Consider the following 18,744-nt stretch of genomic DNA (forward strand, 5'->3'; position numbering starts at 1 on the left):
CCCGCCCGTCGCAGGCGCTACGACGGGAAGCCACTTCGCGAAATTTCTCTTTTGAAGTCCACAGACTTTAAACCGAAACAAAATTGAGCTTGATGTTGACACTGTCCGATTTCCAGGCGATCCGGACACATCGTTGACAGATTTTTAAAAAACGCGAAATAAGGACGCAAAAAAGAGTGGCGCGGACGGGTATTCGGGTATTTCTGGTGCACTGGCTGTCAATGGACGCCGAGCCAACGCGATGACGAATCTGAAAAAAAAAAGAGGCGAGATGGCTATCGACACGGTGACGGCATGACGGGTTGATGGAGAGGGTGGCCCATCTAGCACCTCGCTAATCAGCCTTCTAAACACGCCACCGTGCACGGCGTGGCGTGGCGTGGCGTGGCGCTCCAAGTGGGCGGGGTGGGTCGGAGTGGCGCCCCGCGCTGGAGCTGCAATACGTAACAGGATTATGGTGCTCGGAAGTTGCCGCCGGTTCCACATATTAAGCTCCAACTCTATGCGGTACAAGTTTGCAGGCGATCGGTGGGGCGTATGCGTGTGTGTGTGTGTGGGGGGGGGGGGGCTAGTCAGGGTAAGTAATAAGTAAAGTCGAAGGCAGTTTCTCGGTAAGAATACATTATCGGGTCGAGTAGTCGATGCTGATGCGAGGGCTGCACCTCGAAGCCAGCCGCTCGCAGCACCTCTAGATTGCCCGGCCGGCCGTTCCCGACGCCTCTTTCTCGCCCTTTCCGCCCCGCGCGGTGCCGACATGAGTCTACCAACTTTTCCCACCGCTCTCTTTCAATCTCTTTTAATAATTTTTCCATTAACCGGACCATCCCATACGTCATGCGCTCTGGCCGCCTCCCTTCGCTCCATCAGCCTTTCCGCTGTCCGTCTGTCTGTCTTTCTGTCTGTCCGTCTGTCGCATCGATCCCTGTCCCGCCTCCTGCCTGCTGACTTTCGCCGCCTCCTCAGGGAACCCTACCCGAGTTAGCACCGCGTTCTTTTTTCCCGTCTGCGTTTCGAACGCCGCACCGCGTCTCGCCCGCACTTTCCGAGGATATATTCGCCCGCTGCCTTCGGAACGCCTTCGGACCGCGTTCGGTACGCCTTCGGAATAACTTCGGAACGCCTTCGGTACGCCTTCAGAATGCCTTCGGAAAGCCTTTGGAACGCCGTTAGAACGACTTTGGAGTTTGGAACCCCTTGGGAACGCTTCAGAACACCTACGGTACGCCTTCGGTACGCCTTCGGTACGCCTTCGGAACGCGCTCGGGCCTCAACTAATACCGGGGGGAACTCATATCGGGAGGAATTCTTCGCAGCTGCAGCAGCTGTTCTCCGAAGGGTGCACTCTGCGAAAAGTGCCGACGTAACAATTGCAAAAATATTCCGGTTTAGTTTCTGCCCCTTCCTAAGCGGTCTTTTCTAGGTGTTTATGCACACTGTACAACAAAAACAGAAAACCAAATTTTAAAACTGATTCGACTGATGCTTCCTCACTGGACTTTTGGTGTTCCTGGCGCTCCACTTACAGTGCCAATGTCGGCGGACGACAACCAGTGCGCCACACCGGAGGCAGGTAATGGTGATTGCGGCAGTCGAGGAAGCCGAGGCTCAGTCCGCCATAGTCTGCTGACTGGCTTTGACAAGTTCTCGACGTGCTCCACAGGTTCCACGTCGCCGCCCCCACAGACACACGCTTACAACACCTCGCGCCCCACCCTCCCTCTCCCACACACACACACACACCTACACGGGAGATTATTTTTCTTGCGCAGACTACTCAGTCAATAGAGACGTGCCCGAGTCCCTCCACGGAGGCGGCCAAGTTTTGGTCCCACTTGCCGCATCAGCGCTAAACTACCCCCCCCCCCTCTTCCCCCTGGCTCAGCAAGTGGGGGGTGGGGGGCATCCGGCGCGTCAGGTAGACCGTGTCTTGAGGCGTCTCAGAAAAAAAAGTGTCTCTCTTTGGTCACCAAAATTTATGCTCGCCTAGACGGCAAAAAATGGCAAAGTATTTTTTTTTCCATGTTGAATTTTTGGGACGTTTTCAAAGTGGAACACTCCGGTGTAGAACACTTAAAAAAACCTATCCTTGACTTAAAAATAAATATCAATTTAAACGATATTTTTGTCGCAGAGTAGTTAAACGGCCCGCCGTCCAGCCGTCAAGCCGCGTTCGTCTGGCCGAGCCCAGCCCAGCCGTCCGGAGAGCCATATCCTAAAAGCCGCGGTGTGGTCGGACGGGACGGGCCTTGGCACGGCGTCACAGCTTTCCATACATTACATTAGCGACGTTTTAACCGCGGGCAACGCGCCCTTCCCCCCCCCCCCTCTCTCTCTCTCCCGCCCCCATCGCCCGCGGTCGGCACCCCCGTAATTAATGTATAGCACTCAAGTGATGAAAGTAACGAAATTTCCCCCGCCGCGATGGAAAACGCGGCTCATTGAAAAAGTTTCTCTCACTGCAGTTTCTCCCTCCCACCGCATTCTTCTCTCACTCTTTCCTTTTCTCTCTTTTTTTTCGTTTTTTTTAATTTTTTTTTACTTTGCCCGGCCGGTCTTGCTCGCCGCCGCGAAGAGGCTGCATGTGCGATTCTTACGCAAATCGAAGGGAGGGGGGGGGGATAAAACTTTCCAGTGGGTCGTTCTCGCCCCCGGCAGGCTGGACTCGCGGCAGACAGACGGACAGGCAGACAGCCGGACGGACGCATAGCCGGGCAGGATGAAACAAGCGAAAGAGGAAAGAGGGGCTTAGCGTGTGTGCAGACGAACACGCACGGCAGGACCGGGGCGGACCGGGGCGGACCGGGGCGGACCGGGACACCTCCAGCCCGCTTTCCCACGCTTAAAGCCCCCCGAGCATCTCCAAAGGGGTAGGGGGGGGGGGGCGTGCTCCGGGGGATAGGGGGTAGCCGAGGGGGCCGGAGTTCCTGGAAAATGTTGGTGGCGTCTGAGGTCACGTTGGCATGTTCGCAGTCGTCGCTGTGTGTGTGTGTGTGTGTGTGTGTGTGTGTGTGAGCTGTTGCGTGTCTGTGGAGAATGTGGCCGGGTTATGACGCAGGGGGACAGCGGAACGCGCGGGACTTGAAATCGGCCAATTGCTCTCCGTCTCTCTCGCACCCCAGTGGGACTCCCCGTGAGTGCGAGAGAGACGGAGTGGGTCCAAGCGGATAAATTTAGCCAGGTTATGGCGGGACTGGCCGAGTCGGGCCTAGCAGCCAATACCCTTCCGATGACAGGCGAGGCCGGCGAGGCCGTGCCGGGGCTTTTTTTTCCCTTTCGCGGTCCCTTTTGCCAAGTCAGGGGATCGGCGCGGTGGCCAAACGCCCCGCGATTATGTGGTCATTTATTTTTTCCCCCTCAGCAGAGCGTCAGACCAACGCCGCGGCAGCACAACACATTGCTTTCACTCGCCGCGCTCGCACACAAGTGTGTGTGTGTGTGTGTGTGTGTGTGTGAAGGTTCGCACGCACACACACGCGCGCACACCTCTGCAAACGCACTCGTTTCAACGCCCACCATCACATCATCATTATCACAGGCGGGCAAAAAGCGAGCGGCGAGCGCGCAACCGACTGGAAACGAAACATCGTCAACAATAACAACAACAGAGGGCAAACGACAACAACAAACAAAGCGCTGGCGCAACAAAGAGTTGAATGGGGCTGCACGGCGGCGCGGCAGCGTGATTGGTGGCAGGTGGCCCCGCCAATGAGGAAACTTTGCCCCATTTGACCGGCTGCAGTTCGGCGCGCCACTGTCCTCGTTTGAAAAAGCGCAGCGCTTTGATTTTAAAAACAAGTCGATGGTGTGGGGCGTTCCCCTCTCAAGCTGGCGGAATCTGGCCACGGCTGGGGCTCGAGCTTCTTAAATTTTGGATGAACCGGTGGCCGGGTGCAATCAGGAGAGAGTATCGGTTCGCAGGTGTGGGACAAAGGAAAACAATAATAGAGGAAAAAAGATGCGATAAAAAAGGAGGGAGGGAGGGGACGGGAGCGAACACGCGGCAGTAGGTGCTTGGTTTTTTACAGCCGTGTCTCGCCAAGTGATAGCATGACAGAGCTGCCGTTTTCTCCTCTCTCTTTCTCTCTTCCTCTGTCTCTCTCCCTAAACTCGCCATTCCGAGGGCGCGGCCAGGGCGCGAGTCTGATTCTTCCGGAAATATCCGAAACAACTCCATTTCCGGTGGAGGGCCCGGTGAACACAGCGCAGTCATACTTCCCCCACCTCCTGGAGGGCCCCCAGCATCTCGGCCGGGCCGTCCTGGGGGCCGACGCCCCCTGCACATTCCAGGGGGTGCCATTCCAGGGACGGCAGTGCGCCATGCGTTCGGAAAAGATGCGGTGATACCCTCTGACTTCCAATGGGAGCCCCAGGCGCCAGTGCCCGTTCCTTCCACTACTCACATTAGTTAAAAAACGAAAATTTAGAAGACCTGTACCTTGGACCAGAAATATCTTTTTTAAAAAGAAAAATTGTCTGCTGTTTGACCCTACTTTCTTCTCTGTTTTATTTTCCTCAAATTGCGGAGCACTTTACTATTATTGTCTCCCCCCTTCACTGCCTTCCTCGCTCCTGTCACGCTCCGTACTCCCAACACACCCACACTCGTGTGCACACACACGCACGGTCGGACGCGCCATGGTGGCAGAGCGGAAGATGGGGTCTACTTACACACACGTACACACACACAAACACCTGTGCACACACACACACTTACACACATACACACACACACGGGCACACACCCAGAGAGTCGTGGAATCCGTGGCGGGGGCGCGGTGGGGAGCATATACGGTTTTTATTTTCCTCCGTCTCTTTCGGTCCTTGTCTGATCTCCGCTCCCCTTTCCGCTTTCATTCTCTCTCTCGTCTCTCTCTTCTCTCTCTCTCTCTCTCTCTCTCTCTCTGACTCTCACGCGATAAAAACAACCGGCCGCCATCCCATCCCGTGCCAGTAAAGTGACGACGTGTGAAAACAGTCAACAACAACAAAAACAACAAAGTAGGAAGCCGTCATGGCGCGCGGGGCCGCGAGCACACTCACGTGCAAGTATGGCCAACACGCACGCTCTCGCACGTTTCTCTGGGAGTCTGCGATTAATTTTTGACCCACAGGCTTAAAAAATCATGCGCCTCCTTAATAAGTCTTACAAACAGTCATCAATTGGTTTATGACGGTCTACGAATGAAAATTGGCCTTGGAATTGTGATGAAAGTACCAAAATTTTCGCAGTGCACTCACGCACGCCAAACACAAACACACACACAGTGTTCTGGACTAGCGGCGACTTTAATTAGCACTGCTTTAGCGCGTGTGTGTGTGTGTGTTTGTGTGTGTATGAGCGTGTGAAGGGACCTCGGTGTAGGGGGTCCGTGTCAAACTCGCACACATAACTCATCAGCGGGGCGCTACTCGGCAAACAAACTCGGCCTAATTCGAGCTCATCGTTCGCCCCATCGTGGAGCCCCACAGCAAGCACTCTGGCCCTAGTCGCAACCCAGCCGCGAAAACCACTCTGCCCGGCAGGGAGCGCGGTCGGACGAAAAATTAAAAAGACGAGTTGAAGTAGCCCTATATGACTCGAGCAGTGCTTGATGTTACAGCTCGAAAAAGTCGCAGGCTGGTTAGGTGGTGGTGGTGGAGGTGGAGGTGGAGGTGGTGGTAGTGGCGGTGGAGGCGGCCTGCGGCGCCGGGCGTATCGAAGACATGATCTCCTTCTAAGATGCTCTTGTTTTCAAGCGGATTAGGTTGGGCTTTGCACTCACCCCTTGAGCCCCCATCCTCCTCCCCCCAGCCCCTCACCAACACACATTATGCAGCACCACGCCCGGCGGCGCGGCGGGCCTCCCTTCGCAACGTGCACCCTCCACACGTACCGTTTACCGTGCGAAAGGGCCAAGGCCTGGCCAAGGCCATCCCTACGGTCATCCCTTCCCCCGCTCTGCAGGTCTCATCGCCGGCCCTAATTTCCAAGACCCTCCGGGACCGTCCTGGAATCACGTGCACTGCTAATTTCCGCAGACGCCAACCCGGCAGTCTCCCTAGCAGCCGGAAGGGACAACAGTTCGAAGTAAAAATGGTTTAGTTTACGCTATTTCCTATGCTTTTCGACACCTCGGCGTGTTCTGACGTGTACTCGAGTTGTTTGGTAAAGATGGTGGGCGGTAGGCGTTACTCTGCTAAAAATTGCAACCGGACATGCAGCTCTAGCGGCGCTATGCAAATCGAGGCGGTGTGTTTGCAACAGCCGCCGCGAAGTCATTTCGAATTCCCTCACCGCCTTGCCGAAATGCCGGGCGACACCTGACTGTCTCGCGCGACTGTACCGACCGTCTCGCCGGTCCCCAATTAATAATTTGGCCGCGGCGCCGAGCGATCTGCGTCAACACAATTTACGGCGGTCGCGTCGTCGGTGGAGGGGCTGCGGACCAACTATTTGAGAATGGAGCACTCCTCTTATTTGCACGTTCGATTGCTGAGCCATTCACCCCGAAAAGACATTGTCGAATAAAACATCTCACGGCTCTTTTGATTTGTTTTCAGAGACCCGCAACGTGCTCGGCGCGCAGAGGAGAGGCAACCGCAAGAACGCCTCCGGAAGTCAGTGAACTGGAGTTTGCTTGGCAGTGCAGGGCCGGTCGGAGAGATTTCACTAACGGGCTGCCAGCAGCTGCTAGCATGCGGGCAGGGTGTGGGGTGCGATGTGTGAGGTGCGAACCCTCCGGTTAGCCAGGGAGGGCGGCCAGGGCAGGCTACCGGCCAGGGGGCGCTGAGATACGACACACCCACTCTACAAAGCATGTGTGCCAACTTGCCACAAATTCGCCCAGTTAGCAAACCGCCTTTCGCAGTGGTGCCTGCGGCCGTGCCTGCGGCGGGCGGGCAAGACGAGCAGAAACGGGCTTTCTATCATCCCGGGGAACGTTTTTCCCCGGGCAAATATTATCGTACTTCTTGCGAGCTGGCGGCTCGGAACTTCTTGCTTCATCGACCTTCGCTGCGGATCGCGGGGAGAGGCGGGCGGAGGCGACTCGGACCACCTGGCGCCCACAGCTGCGACAAACAGTGACGAGGGCTGCAGAGAGAGCTGTCAAAGTGCCGTCAAAGTGCTGTCAAAGCGTTGCCGCCGGGGCGGATTGAAAGTAGGCGGGAACACAGACCGGGCCGCGAGGGGGAAACAACTCCCCTTTTTTTTGTACACCAAAAATTTAATGCTTCAAAAATTTTACAAATTTACAAAAATTCTCAAAAATTTTCATAATTTTGAGAATTTCCAAAAAATTTAAAAAATTTGTAAAAATGCAAACTTTCTTGAAAATTTTCAAAAATTTCCAAAAATTCTAAAAAATTTCGAAAATGTCTGAAAATTTCTCAAAATTTCTGAAAATTTTTCAAAAATTCTCGGAAAATCACAAAAAAATTTCGTAATTTCCTAAGTAAAGCCAAAAATTTTGAACTTTACTGTAAGACTGCGAAGCACCAAGCAAGCTCAAGTTCAAGGTAGTGAGGCTGAAATATTTTTGAAGGGATGACTTGCGTGATGCCGGATGCCCGCTACTTAGTGTTAAAACAAAGCACCCTCCTGTCAACGTTCAAACGGACGGAGCGTCGTAGAAACATGATTCAAAACATGTCCTTGTTCCTCATTTTGTAAGGAATCTAAAAATGTTTTTTGTTTAACTCTCAAATCGTTAGAAACAAATTTTCCTAGATTTATGCTAATGAGTCTCGGCTCGTCTTCCGAGAAGGCTCCGGTGGACCAGGTGGCTCGACTGTCCTCAGGGCGGCCCTGGCGGCGCGGCCCCGCCCGGAGCGGGTCCCTCCACCCCTGCCGGAACCTCGGGACAGAGTCAGGTAGTCGGCCGTCACCAACCAACCACCGCCAGCCACCATCCATCCTGAATCGCAGTATATGTGGCATTTCGCAAAATCTTACAAACGAGCGTCCTGCACGCCTTCACACGGTTCAGAATCATGTTAAATGAACTTTGTACGTCAATTTTAAAGGCAGCTGTAGTCCTAACATCCTGCCGGCGGGGCGGCCGAGGAAAGCTCGCTGTCAATGAATGGCATCCCCGGATGCAGGTCGACGCCCCAGCCACCCCCTCCCCCCTTCCCCCGCCGGGCTTCTTGACCTTGGCTAATTGCGGGGACGTCTCGAAACAGTGTGTCATTTCTTTGGAGACTGGCGGCGTTTTTACCGAAAACCTTCTCGAACCTTCTGGAATGGCTTTCGGACGGGCCCCTGCCGCTCGGGAGTGGCGTAGGACAAAGCCCGCCATTGCGCGACGGAAATGCGACGATACTCTCGCGCATATGAACAAAAGGATTTTTTCTTCAAAGTTCGGACTCCCCTGCCTTGGCCGGGCAGGTCCGGACGCGCCAGTTGCCCTGCAGCCCTTGCTCATTCGTGCGTCGTCGAGCCATGCGCGTTCTGTGTCGCCGCGCGTGTTGTGATTTGCCTTGCCCGCGGCTCAATCGATGCCCTACCTGGACCATTTACCCCATCTTTCTCACCTGTGCTACTCCCCCACGCCCTCGTCAATGTCAAAAATTCACAAAAATTTCCAAAAATTTTCAAAAATTGCCTTAACTTTTCAAAAAATTTCAAAAATTCTCAATAATTTCCACAATTTTTGAAAATTTTTAAAAATGTCTAAAAATTTACAAAATTGACAAAAACTTTTAAAAATGTAGGAAAAGTTACGAAAATTTAGAAAATTTTTCGCTTTTGTACACCAAAATTCTTAGTTGTTTCCCCCTCGCCGGGCCGCCTTCTTAAGGCGTTACACCGCCGCCCCCCTTTTGGGCTTTTTCAATCCCGCGCCAAGAACGGCCGTCCTGCGCCGTGTCCGGAATAGCAGTTCGGTTATGGCGAAACTCTGCCATTTCTTGGATAGCAGGGCCAAGGCAGGGCCAAGCCTGGGCCCAGCCGTTCGGGGTATTGCACGACACGGACTAGTTAGGCAGCGTTACAGCACTGCAGCACAGTCGCGCGAAGCCGGGGAACAGCTTCCAATTTCCAACTTCCACTTTCACGGCCTCGGTCAGCTTTTTCTCTCTCTGCATTTTATGAAACATTTTTGGAACACTGCCTTTGTCTCAGAAAGCTTTCGGAGTTGTTTGGGCGGGGAGATGTGACCTTGTGACGTCATGGTTGGCAGGCATCCCCTAGCGGGCAGCGTGACTCCGTCCTGGCGTGCTCGGCGTTGCTGAGCGTGCCGCTGCGGTGGGCTTGGCTCTGGGCCGTGGGGCTCGGGCAGGCCCGGGCAGGCTCGGGCGAGCCACCATCCTTGTTTCACCTCAAACGCCCACTAACATTGTTAAAATTTTCCAGCATGCCGCCTCCAGCGCCGCCCCCTCCTCCTTTCGCCACAACGCCATGGCGCCCACAGCGCAAGTTTCAAAACTTGGCAATCTTGGCCGACTCACGCCTTTCCTCGCCTCACCTTCAACTCCTCCCCCCCCCCTCTCTCTCTCTCTGAGCAGTCAGCGCGCCAGTGCCGCGGCGCGCAGACGATCGTAGTAGGTGTGCCTCAATTTCACCTTTGAGTATTAAGAATGCCTCAATGTTACTGTACAGTAGTAAGAATGCCTCAATGTTACTGTACAGTAGTAAGAATGCCTCAATGTTACTGTACAGTAGTAAGAATGCCTCAATGTTACTGTACAGTAGTAAGAATGCCTCAATGTTACTGTACAAGTAAGAATGCCTCAATGTTGCTGTACAGTAGTAAGGGTGCCTCAATGTTACTGTACAGTAGTAAGGGTGCCTCAATGTTACTGTACAGTAGTAAGTGCGCCTCAATGTTACTGTACAGTAGTAAGTGCGCCCCTTTGTCACAGCAGTGGGTGTACCCCACGTCGCTGTCTCCTTTGTTGCGACCTCCTCGTGCCATGCTGACAGCCTCCGCCCCCTCTCCTGATGAGGATCCAATTTGTATTTATTCGGGGCCTCGACTTCAAAGCTCCTCGGCAAGTGACAATCCGCCACCGCGTGATGAAAATCCCTCGCAGAAAAGCGAGAAAAAGGAGATGACAAGAATCATCCTTAATTTTCATCCGCGAGGATTTTGTCGTCGGCGCTGCATTTGTTTCTGATCCACCTCCACTCCGTCTCGGGGCGTCCACGCGGTCTGCGCCCACGCCGTAAGCCTCCCCAAGTTTGCGAGTTTCGGCAAGAATCGACTGAAAACGATCCGCCAATCACAGCGGCCGCTCATCGCCCGGCTGCCGGCGAAGGGGGTCGCCGCTTCTCTCTCAGTCTTTGGCGGGTCGCTCCGTGAGCGAGAGCGAGACGGAGCGGCGCCACCGCGCGGCAATTCCGACGACAAATCGCTTTAAATTCCTTTGACACGGCCACGTCTTTCATCCCGGCGTAATCCGGCGCCTTCATCAGGGCCCTTTACTGGCCAAACGAGCGGCCTATTCTCGTCTCTGTCTTTCTCGCTGACGCGGCGCACCCCACGCCGGCGGCGCGCAGCAACCGCAGCAACTTGGCCGCGCGCGTGCAGCTAGCGGTGTGGGCGCGCCGTGAAATATAGCACACAATTTTGTAAAACGCAAATTTATTGCCGGGAATTAGGCCTGGCGGGTCGGGCGCGGCTGGTCGCGCGGAGCCCGGCGGAGCCCGGCGAGCCCCACCTCTGCAGACTCCTTCGACCTGAGCCCCCTTCCCTCCGCAGCCCTCCGCAGCCACGGCGGCGGAACCGAGGAAAGCCCCCGGAATCCCCGTACAAAATAACGGGTTCTGTCCCGGCCTCGCCGTGGCACACCCCAAGGGCCGTGGGGGCCGTGGGGCCGTGGGGCCCAAGGGCAGCCCTGGCATGCCGGCAATATACACCTGCGAGCTGCGGCATTTGCGGGATATGCCCCACTGTACCAATAGGGCGCCCTGCCGAACGCACACCGCGCTGCAAGGCCGCCGAGCGGCACAAGTGGAGCGCACAGTGGGCCAGAAGGCCGGTGGAGGCGGTCGCAAGCCCCGACCGGTTCAAGCTTCAGAGTTGCTGAATGGGACTCAAACCGTTCGTGTGACCCCACCAATGGATTGGTCTAGGAACGAGGAATCCATTGGTGGGGTCACACGTCAGGTTCAAGTTCTGTTTAGCGACTCTGGAGCTCAAAACGCGTCCAGAGTTTCGGCCGCCTCCACCCGTCTTTTGGCCCACTGTGGCGCGTCTGCCGGCACAATCCACTTTGGCCCCACTCACGCCATCACCCTGCAGCGGTAAAACAACAGGCAGGAAGTTCTGGCGGTGTATCGCCTCGTGCACACTCAATGAGGGCATCGATAGGCCGCCGCGCGTCCCGACCAGAACGAGTCCGCGTGTGCTGCCGAGACAATGGCGTCCTTTATCGGCGATTCGTTAAAAGAACTGTACTTCCTCCGGTTTATTGCATTCCATCACGATCCGCGCTTCCTCCTCATGATCGATCGTGGACATAAGTCGCGATCTAATAGATGGCCGTAGTTTGCCGCGAGTTTGGCCCAGAACGGATCCAAACAACGGCAGTAGCAGATCAGTATCGTCCGGACTCGTACACTCTTGGAGAGAGTCGTGCCAGACGGCCTCATTTTCGACACACTTCAGCGCCAAACCTACGCGTTTTGAGGTTATCTGGGGATGGAGGGAAATTTGGCGGGAAACAGCTGCGGAGTATGAGAATGTGACGCGGCGGTCGCGGCAGAACGGCGACGCAGACGGCGGTAGCGAAGCGCGGCGGCCCGCCTAACATTTTTGATCTCTCTTCCGCTTCCGTTTCGTCTCCCTTTCAAAACACGCAACGCGCCGGTTTCAAGGATCAAAATTCGACAAAAGCCTTGTCTAAGAGAGAGAGAGAGAGAGAGAGAGAGAGAGAGAGAGAGAGCGTGGTGGAGAGCGAGAGAGCGAGCGCCATTCCGCAGAGTGGAAGCAAAACGGTCCTCTCTCCCCGTCCGTCTTTATGCCCCAGAATTGCCCTCTGCCGGCAAGTCGCGGGGTGGCTGTGTGCAGCACTGCGTGCTGTGCGGTCGGACTGCATATAACGCTCGCCGGGGAAATCGTTTCGGCCGCCTGAAAAATTGCTCGGAGGCCGAGCAGCGCGAGGCTGGCTGGGTGGCTGCCTGCCTGGCTGCCTGCCTGCCTGGCTGCAAGGGGAATAAAACAAAAGAAGCGCGCCATTAACTGCGCAGAGACAGATGGACACAGTTGCCGGCAGTCGAGGCAGGCAGGCACAGCCAGGCATGGCGCGCGTCGCGACGAGGGGTAGGCAACGGGCTGTGAGCCACTTTCCAGCGGACACCGTTATTGGCTGAACGAGGCCACTTTCTCAGCCTGTCTGCACCGAGGTTTATGGGCCTGATCGGAAACGGTCGCCGGGACGGCGCATGTTTTTGAACTGTCTGGCCGCTGGAGCGGCTCACAGTGGGCCAGAAGCCCAATGCAGGCGGACAAAACCCTAGACGCGTTTTGAGCTCCAGAGTCGCCAAACGGGACTCGAACTGAACGTGTGACCCCACCAATGGATTCCTCGTTCGGAGAGCAATCCATTGGTGGGGTCACACGTTCGGTTCAAGACCCAGCGACTCTGGAGCTCAAAACGCGTCTAGACTCTTTGCCGCCTCCACCGGTCTTCTGGCCCACTGTGTGCTGGAGCGGCGGGCTAAGCAACGCAAGACGCAGTGTTCCCGCGCGGGGTTGTTTTCACAGTGTGGACCCCGTGGGGCTCCATGAGGGTAGTGCACACTGGGATTTGTGTTTTTAGGGGTAAATGGTAGAGACCGGGGCCGTGGGGGAAGCCGGGTAGGTATTCCGGGTGGGTCGAAAACTTTTTTGCCCCCGCCTCGCCACTCCCGCGCTCCGCCATCGCTCGTAGGGGCGCGCCAAGCCTACGGCAGCCCACGGGTCGACAGGCCCCGCCTGGGACATTGTGGCATGACAGTGATGGAGGAGTTGACCGGTGATAGCGGTAAGGCGAGGCAAGGAACAGTCCCTTTATTACGTAACACCAGGTTACGGCCTTACGGGTTCCAGTTTGCACTCTGCATGACAATGAGGAGCCCCGCCTACACTGGCGAGAATCGGCACTGGCAGAGGCTGTCGCACAGTGTGCCGGCAGACCGGTGGAGGCGGGCGAAACCGTGGACGCAAGTCGAGCTCCAGAGTCGCTGAATGGGACTCAAATCGTACGTGTGACCCCGCCACTGGATTGCTCTCCGAACGAGGAATCCATTGGTGGGGTCACACGGTCGGTTCCAGTCATAGCGACTCTGGAGCTCAAAACACGTCTAGACTTTTGGCCGGCTGATGTTGGTTTTGGTTTCTGCGCATCGCCACTTCGGCTTCGCCCATCCACTCTGGGAGTCCGAGAGCCCTCTGTGGTGTCCACCTCAGTCTGTCTGTCTGTCCGTCCGTCCGTCTGTCAGCCCATCCGTCGCTATGCTAATCAGGCTGATAGCAATAACCGTAACGGCCGCGGGGGACATTTCGCTGATTTCCCCGGAGCAATACAGTGTGCTCGCCGGCCGGTCCATCATCGACGTCACGACACTGCTGCCAACTCAAACGTCTCCGAGGGAAAAATCCCCGTTCGACAGTGCGGTGCGGCCTCGCCGCAGTAAGAAAGCGGGAGGTGCATACTGAGCTCCGCGTTGGTTGGATCCAGGCTCGCCTGGCGGTGCACACACACACACACACACACACACACACACACACACACACACACGAGTGTGTCCCCCTGTTGGCAACGCGTCACACACTTCCGGAGTAATTTCCCTGCTATTCACATGACGCACGCCGGCTCCGCGCAGTGCAGCCCAAACTTTAGAGAGTTGCAGCTCCAAATGGCGGGCCTTCCTCCCCCACCCCGAGGGTGCGCCGTGCCGGGCCGTGCCGGGCCGTGCCGTGCCGCCGCCCCAGCGACGCTGGCGCGCTCTGGCGAGTCCGAGCAGAATGTTTTCGGAATGTGGGTTATTTTTGCCCGCTTTGAATTGATGGCGCTCCATAAAGCACATGGCTGTGCGGATGTTTTATTCAGCGCGCTCGTCTTGGGGCTTCTCCATTGCAGTGGGTAGCTCTGCAGCGGCATCAGTCACAATGTAGTGCTTAGCACAGACCGGTGGAGGCGGCCAGACGCGTTTTGAGCTCCAGAGTCGCTATATGGGCCTCAAAACTCGCGTATGACCCCACCGATGGATTGCTCTCCGAACGGGGAATCCATTGGTGGGGTCACACGCTCGGTTCGAGTCGCATTTAGCGACTCTGGCGCTCAAAACGCGTCCGGGATTTTAACTGGCTCCACTGGTCCACCGCCCCACTTGCTACCCTCTCCGGTACCTTCCCTTCTTATTCGTCCACGTCCCGGGCCCACCCCCTGCATGCAATCCTCATGCAGTCCACGCCAGATCGCCCCCTACCCCCGCAACATGCTCTGTGCTATCATGTACTGCTCTCTGATTTATGGCTCTTACCGTGCCGAGCCGAGCACCCGGGGGCCGAGCCGAGCCGAGCCACGGCGCCATCGCCAACGCATTCCGCCATAGATTCCTCGAGTCACACGGGGCCCGGCAGTTCCCAGCGGGAACGCCGAGCGGAAAATAAACCTCGGGTTCGCGCCCCGGCCCCGGCGGATCCATTCTTAAAGAATTAACCCAATTTATCGGAGTTTGGCGCTCCCGGCTCCGATTTTCAGAGCTGGCGGCGCCCCTGCCCGCCGTCTCCGCTTGTCTCGACGCCTTGCTTGCTTCCCGCCCCCCCCCCTCCCGGTTCTCTCGCGTCAACACCCCTCGACGGCGTGCGTTGGCGCGATAGCGGCAGCCCCGGCGTTTGCAGGCCGTAGTGTCGGACCAAGTTACGGAACGCTTTGGAGCAGTATGTGTTGCGTGACCGGGGGGAGGGGAGAGAGAGAGAGAGAGAGAGAGAGAGAGAGAGAGAGAGAGAGAGAGAGAGAGAGAGAGAGAGAGAGTGGCGCCATGGCAGTGGCGTGGATGCCGCAGATACGCATTGTTGTGAAAAACGTGCCTCGTCGCACTATCTTCTTACTATACGCCATACTGCACCCTAGCCTGCAAAAAAAAACTAAGCGGGAAAAAAAGTTGGCATTGAAAGTTGTTGCGGAAAACACACGTTAAAATGCGCGCGCGAGAAGTGCTGGCTCTCTATGAACTCACCACGCCCCAGTGCGGTGGTGGTGTGGTCTGCCGCTGTAAAAGTTGGACTCGGGGAGAGAAAGTAGCACACGTTTGCTAATTAATTTTATGAAATCAAAACGTGGCGTCTGTCTCTGGTGCGAGTTTCGTCCCGTGTGTGTGGTGTGTGTGTGGTGTGTGTGTAGGTGTAGGTGTGTGTGTATGTGTTGTGTGTGGGAGTCCTGTTTGTTCGCCAATTAGTTGCAGCCGTGCGCCTCGTCCGTCGGGCCGCGACAAAACTTTTCCCTTCCTGTGCAATGGTGCAGCAGCCAGGCAACACACTGTTTGAATACAAGTAATACCCCCCCCCTCCAATCCCCCACTGCAGGAAATAACCACAACAAAAATACACAAATTTTTGGCAAATTTTTTTTCAGGTTTTTATTGTACTTTCAAAGTACAACAATTGTTGTACAAAATACAATAGAAACCCGGGATGACGAGTGCTGGGCAGTGCAGGCCTCGTTGTGGTTTGTACAAATTCTCGTTGTACTTTCTACAATCCCTGTTGTACTTTTATTGTACAGTTTTTGTTGTACATTTGTTGTACTATTCACACTTTTTCTTTCAGTGCTGTCGCCCTGTGTTTGCCGGCCTGCCTGCCTGCCTGTCTGTCTGTCTGTGTGTTTTTCTAGGGCAGTAGTACTTTGAAAAGAACCTGTGCTTCTCTGCGCAATGTCTGCCAGTCCGTCTGTAAGCCTGTATGTCTCCCTACGTCTGTCTGTCTGAGCTTCGTGTCCTCTCTCTCTCTCTCTCTCTCTCCCTTTCCCCTCTCTCCCCCTCTCTCTCTCTCTCCCCCCTCTCTCTCTCTCTCTCTCTCTCTCTCTCTGCAAAGACGCAGAGCCCGCTGGGCCTGTTGCCGGCCGCTTTCGGATTCTGTTTCTGAAAGACTCATTTCCTGAACTGGCCCCCCCCCCCCTTTCCCCCCCCCCCCTTCCCCCCCCCCTCCCCTCCCCCTCCCCCCTTCCCCCCCCCCCCCCCCCCTTCCCCCTCCCCCTTCCCCCCCCCCTTCCCCCCCCCCTTCCCCCCGGGTAGTCCGTTGCGCCCGCCTTTGCCTCCAGGGGTGCACCGCACTGGGGGCCCCACTGGCTCGGGGGGGGGAAGGGGAGGGGAAGGGGAGGGGGGGGAAGGGGGAAGGGGGGCGTACATGGCCCTGATAAGGCGATACGTCTCTGGCGTGGCGCGCGCGGCACTCGAGTCGTGCCGAGAACGCACCCAGAATTAGCATGGCCCGTCCAGGGCCCGCCCGATAGAGTGGTCAGGGCTGTTTCTCCGTACCGCCCCCTCCCCCCCACACACACACACACACACACACCACCACCGTTGCAAGCCATGCTGTTGGTAGGAATCCCATCGTGGTGCAACGTGTGCGGGGGACAAAATAACTAGATTGCAGCTCTCTCTCTTTTTTTTTGAAAATAGGGAAAGCTCTATTAACGCGTCGTGCTGAATGCAAGTGTCCTGCTGCTGCCCCGAGGACAGTGCTGTTCATCCCGCGAATCGAGCTGGCACACTGTAAATAAGAAAGTACAGAGTATCCGCGCACCTGGCGGCGGTGTGATAACAGCGCCACGCCGTGAGCGCTAATTCGTTCCATTCGCCGCGCTGCTGGCCCTGCGACATAATTATTTGCCGCTCGCTGGAAATAATCTCCTCGCGAGACGAAAACGCTTTATTGTTTTATACCCACGGCCCGCGGCCCGTGCTACATTTCCTGGCAAGGACGCTAGCCGCGCCGGGGGGGGGGGGGGGGGGCTCATGGGGGTTTATTTTGCGCCACACACTGCCCAATACCAAGCCACCATTTTTCTTATTTTTTTGTTCACCAACATTGAATTTTCCGTGCGCATCTGTATGTTCTACTTTTTTAAACTTTTAATTTACTTTTTTACAAACTTTTTTGAACCGTTTTTAGTTACTTTTTTTACCTCTTTTACCCTTTTTACGTTTTTTACGCTTAAATTTTGTTGATTTTTCTGGTATTTTTTACGTTAAAAATTATTCGTCTCCTTTTTTGTCAGCTGACGAACAGACGGGGACAGTCAGACGGACACGTTATTGACACTCCAGGTGTCCTGCCCGGCCGATCGTGCAAATAACGAACGGCCAATTAACAGGCAGCGTCGATGGTGTCTGTAATCACTCTTCGCGTGCCACCCATTTCCCCTATATTTTTTTCCATTTTTTTTTGTTTTTTTTAGCGCTGGATTACGACGACCTTCACTGCGTGCCCTGGGTGAGCAGCACGGCCGGCCGAAAGTTATGGTCACAATTACGAGAAGTTTCCCCCTTTTTTTTCCCCCTTTTTTCCGGAAAAAAAAGATTAAATTTGGGGGCCCCAAAAAATTGGTAAAACGGGCAGCTTGGGCCCCCGATAATTATTTTGGGGGCCTTTTAGACTTTTGGGCCACTTTTTCGGCGCGCTGGGCACCGACGCTCAGTGGGCCAGGAGGCCGGCGGAGGCGTCCAAAACTCTGGACGCGTTTTGAGCTCCAGAGTCGCTAAACAGGACTCGAACCGAGCGCTTGACCCCACCCATGGATCCCTCGTTTGGAGAGCAATCCATTGGTGGGGTCACACGTTCGGTTCGAGTCCTGTTTAGCGACTCTGGAGCTCAAAACGCGTCCTGGTCTCGTTGCGTCGAGGAAGCCGAAGGACTCACTCACCTGTCATCGTAGACGAAGCCCGCGCCCAGGGTGTTGACGTAGAGGGCGAAGGCAAAGACGGACACGGCCAGGCTGGCTCCGTCCATGGCGCCTCCTGCAACACAGAGGGCTGGTCAGGGCCTTCATTTCTCGCTGTGCATATTCCAGAAGTGCACAACGATAAACTTGTGTTTTTCTGCCTTCGGTCGTTAAAGCGACTGGGCAAGTGAATAAATCGTCCGTAAGAAGGCAAAGAGAATTACGCGCTCGACCCGGACAGCGCCTTGGCCGTGCCTACCGCGCGCAGTTTTGAGCTGCAACTTTTTACTGCAGCACCACTGTTACCATCCCCCCGGGGTGGCGGGGCCGTCGGGGCGCGCAACAGCATGTGCAAACGCTTTCAGCGCTTTCAGCACGCTCTCGGCCGCTTTCAGCGCGCTCTCGGCAAGCTTTGGCCGCGCTTTCAGCACCACTGGGCCGCCGTTCCGGGAAGGGCCGCTGCTCACAGTGGGCCAGAAGACCGGTGGAAGCGGCCAAAACTCCAGAAGCGTTGTGAGCTCCAGAGTCGCTATATGGGTCTAAAACCTCGCGTGTGAGCCCACCAATGGATTGCTCTCCAAACAAGGAATCCATTGGTGAAGTCACACGTTCGGTTCGAGTCCCATTTAGCGACTCTAAAGCTCAAAACGCGTCTAAAATTTTGGCCGACCCCACTGGTCTTCTGGCCCACTGTGCGGCGCAGCAACAGCCCGCAGACACCAACCCCGAAACCCCGAACCCGCAGCCCCGGCGGGAATTCGCTATTTTATATTTCCAGCCGAACGGCAATAAGAGTGTTTGGCTTTGCCTCTCGCTTTTGCAGGTTGTGCTGCTTTTGCCGCATTGCTGCGCGTTATCGCCGGCCAAGCGCGAGGCTCGCCGAGCGCCAAAGCG

At 55.8% G+C, this 18,744-nt stretch overlaps 1 protein-coding gene across 1 annotated transcript in view; it reads right to left on the bottom strand.

Moving 5' to 3' along the window:
* Positions 1–18,744, bottom strand: part of LOC117654463 (protein O-mannosyl-transferase TMTC2-like) — a 37,205-nt gene that overhangs the window by 7,878 nt on the left and 10,583 nt on the right. The window contains exon 2 of the mRNA XM_034401107.1: positions 17,833–17,926. Within this exon, the coding sequence (XP_034256998.1) occupies positions 17,833–17,918 (86 nt within the window). The 5' untranslated portion in view covers positions 17,919–17,926. The remainder of the gene's footprint in view (positions 1–17,832; positions 17,927–18,744) is intronic.

The sequence above is a fragment of the Thrips palmi genome, unplaced genomic scaffold (assembly GCF_012932325.1).
Source record: "Thrips palmi isolate BJ-2018 unplaced genomic scaffold, TpBJ-2018v1 HiC_scaffold_10, whole genome shotgun sequence".
Lineage (NCBI taxonomy): Eukaryota > Metazoa > Arthropoda > Insecta > Thysanoptera > Thripidae > Thrips > Thrips palmi.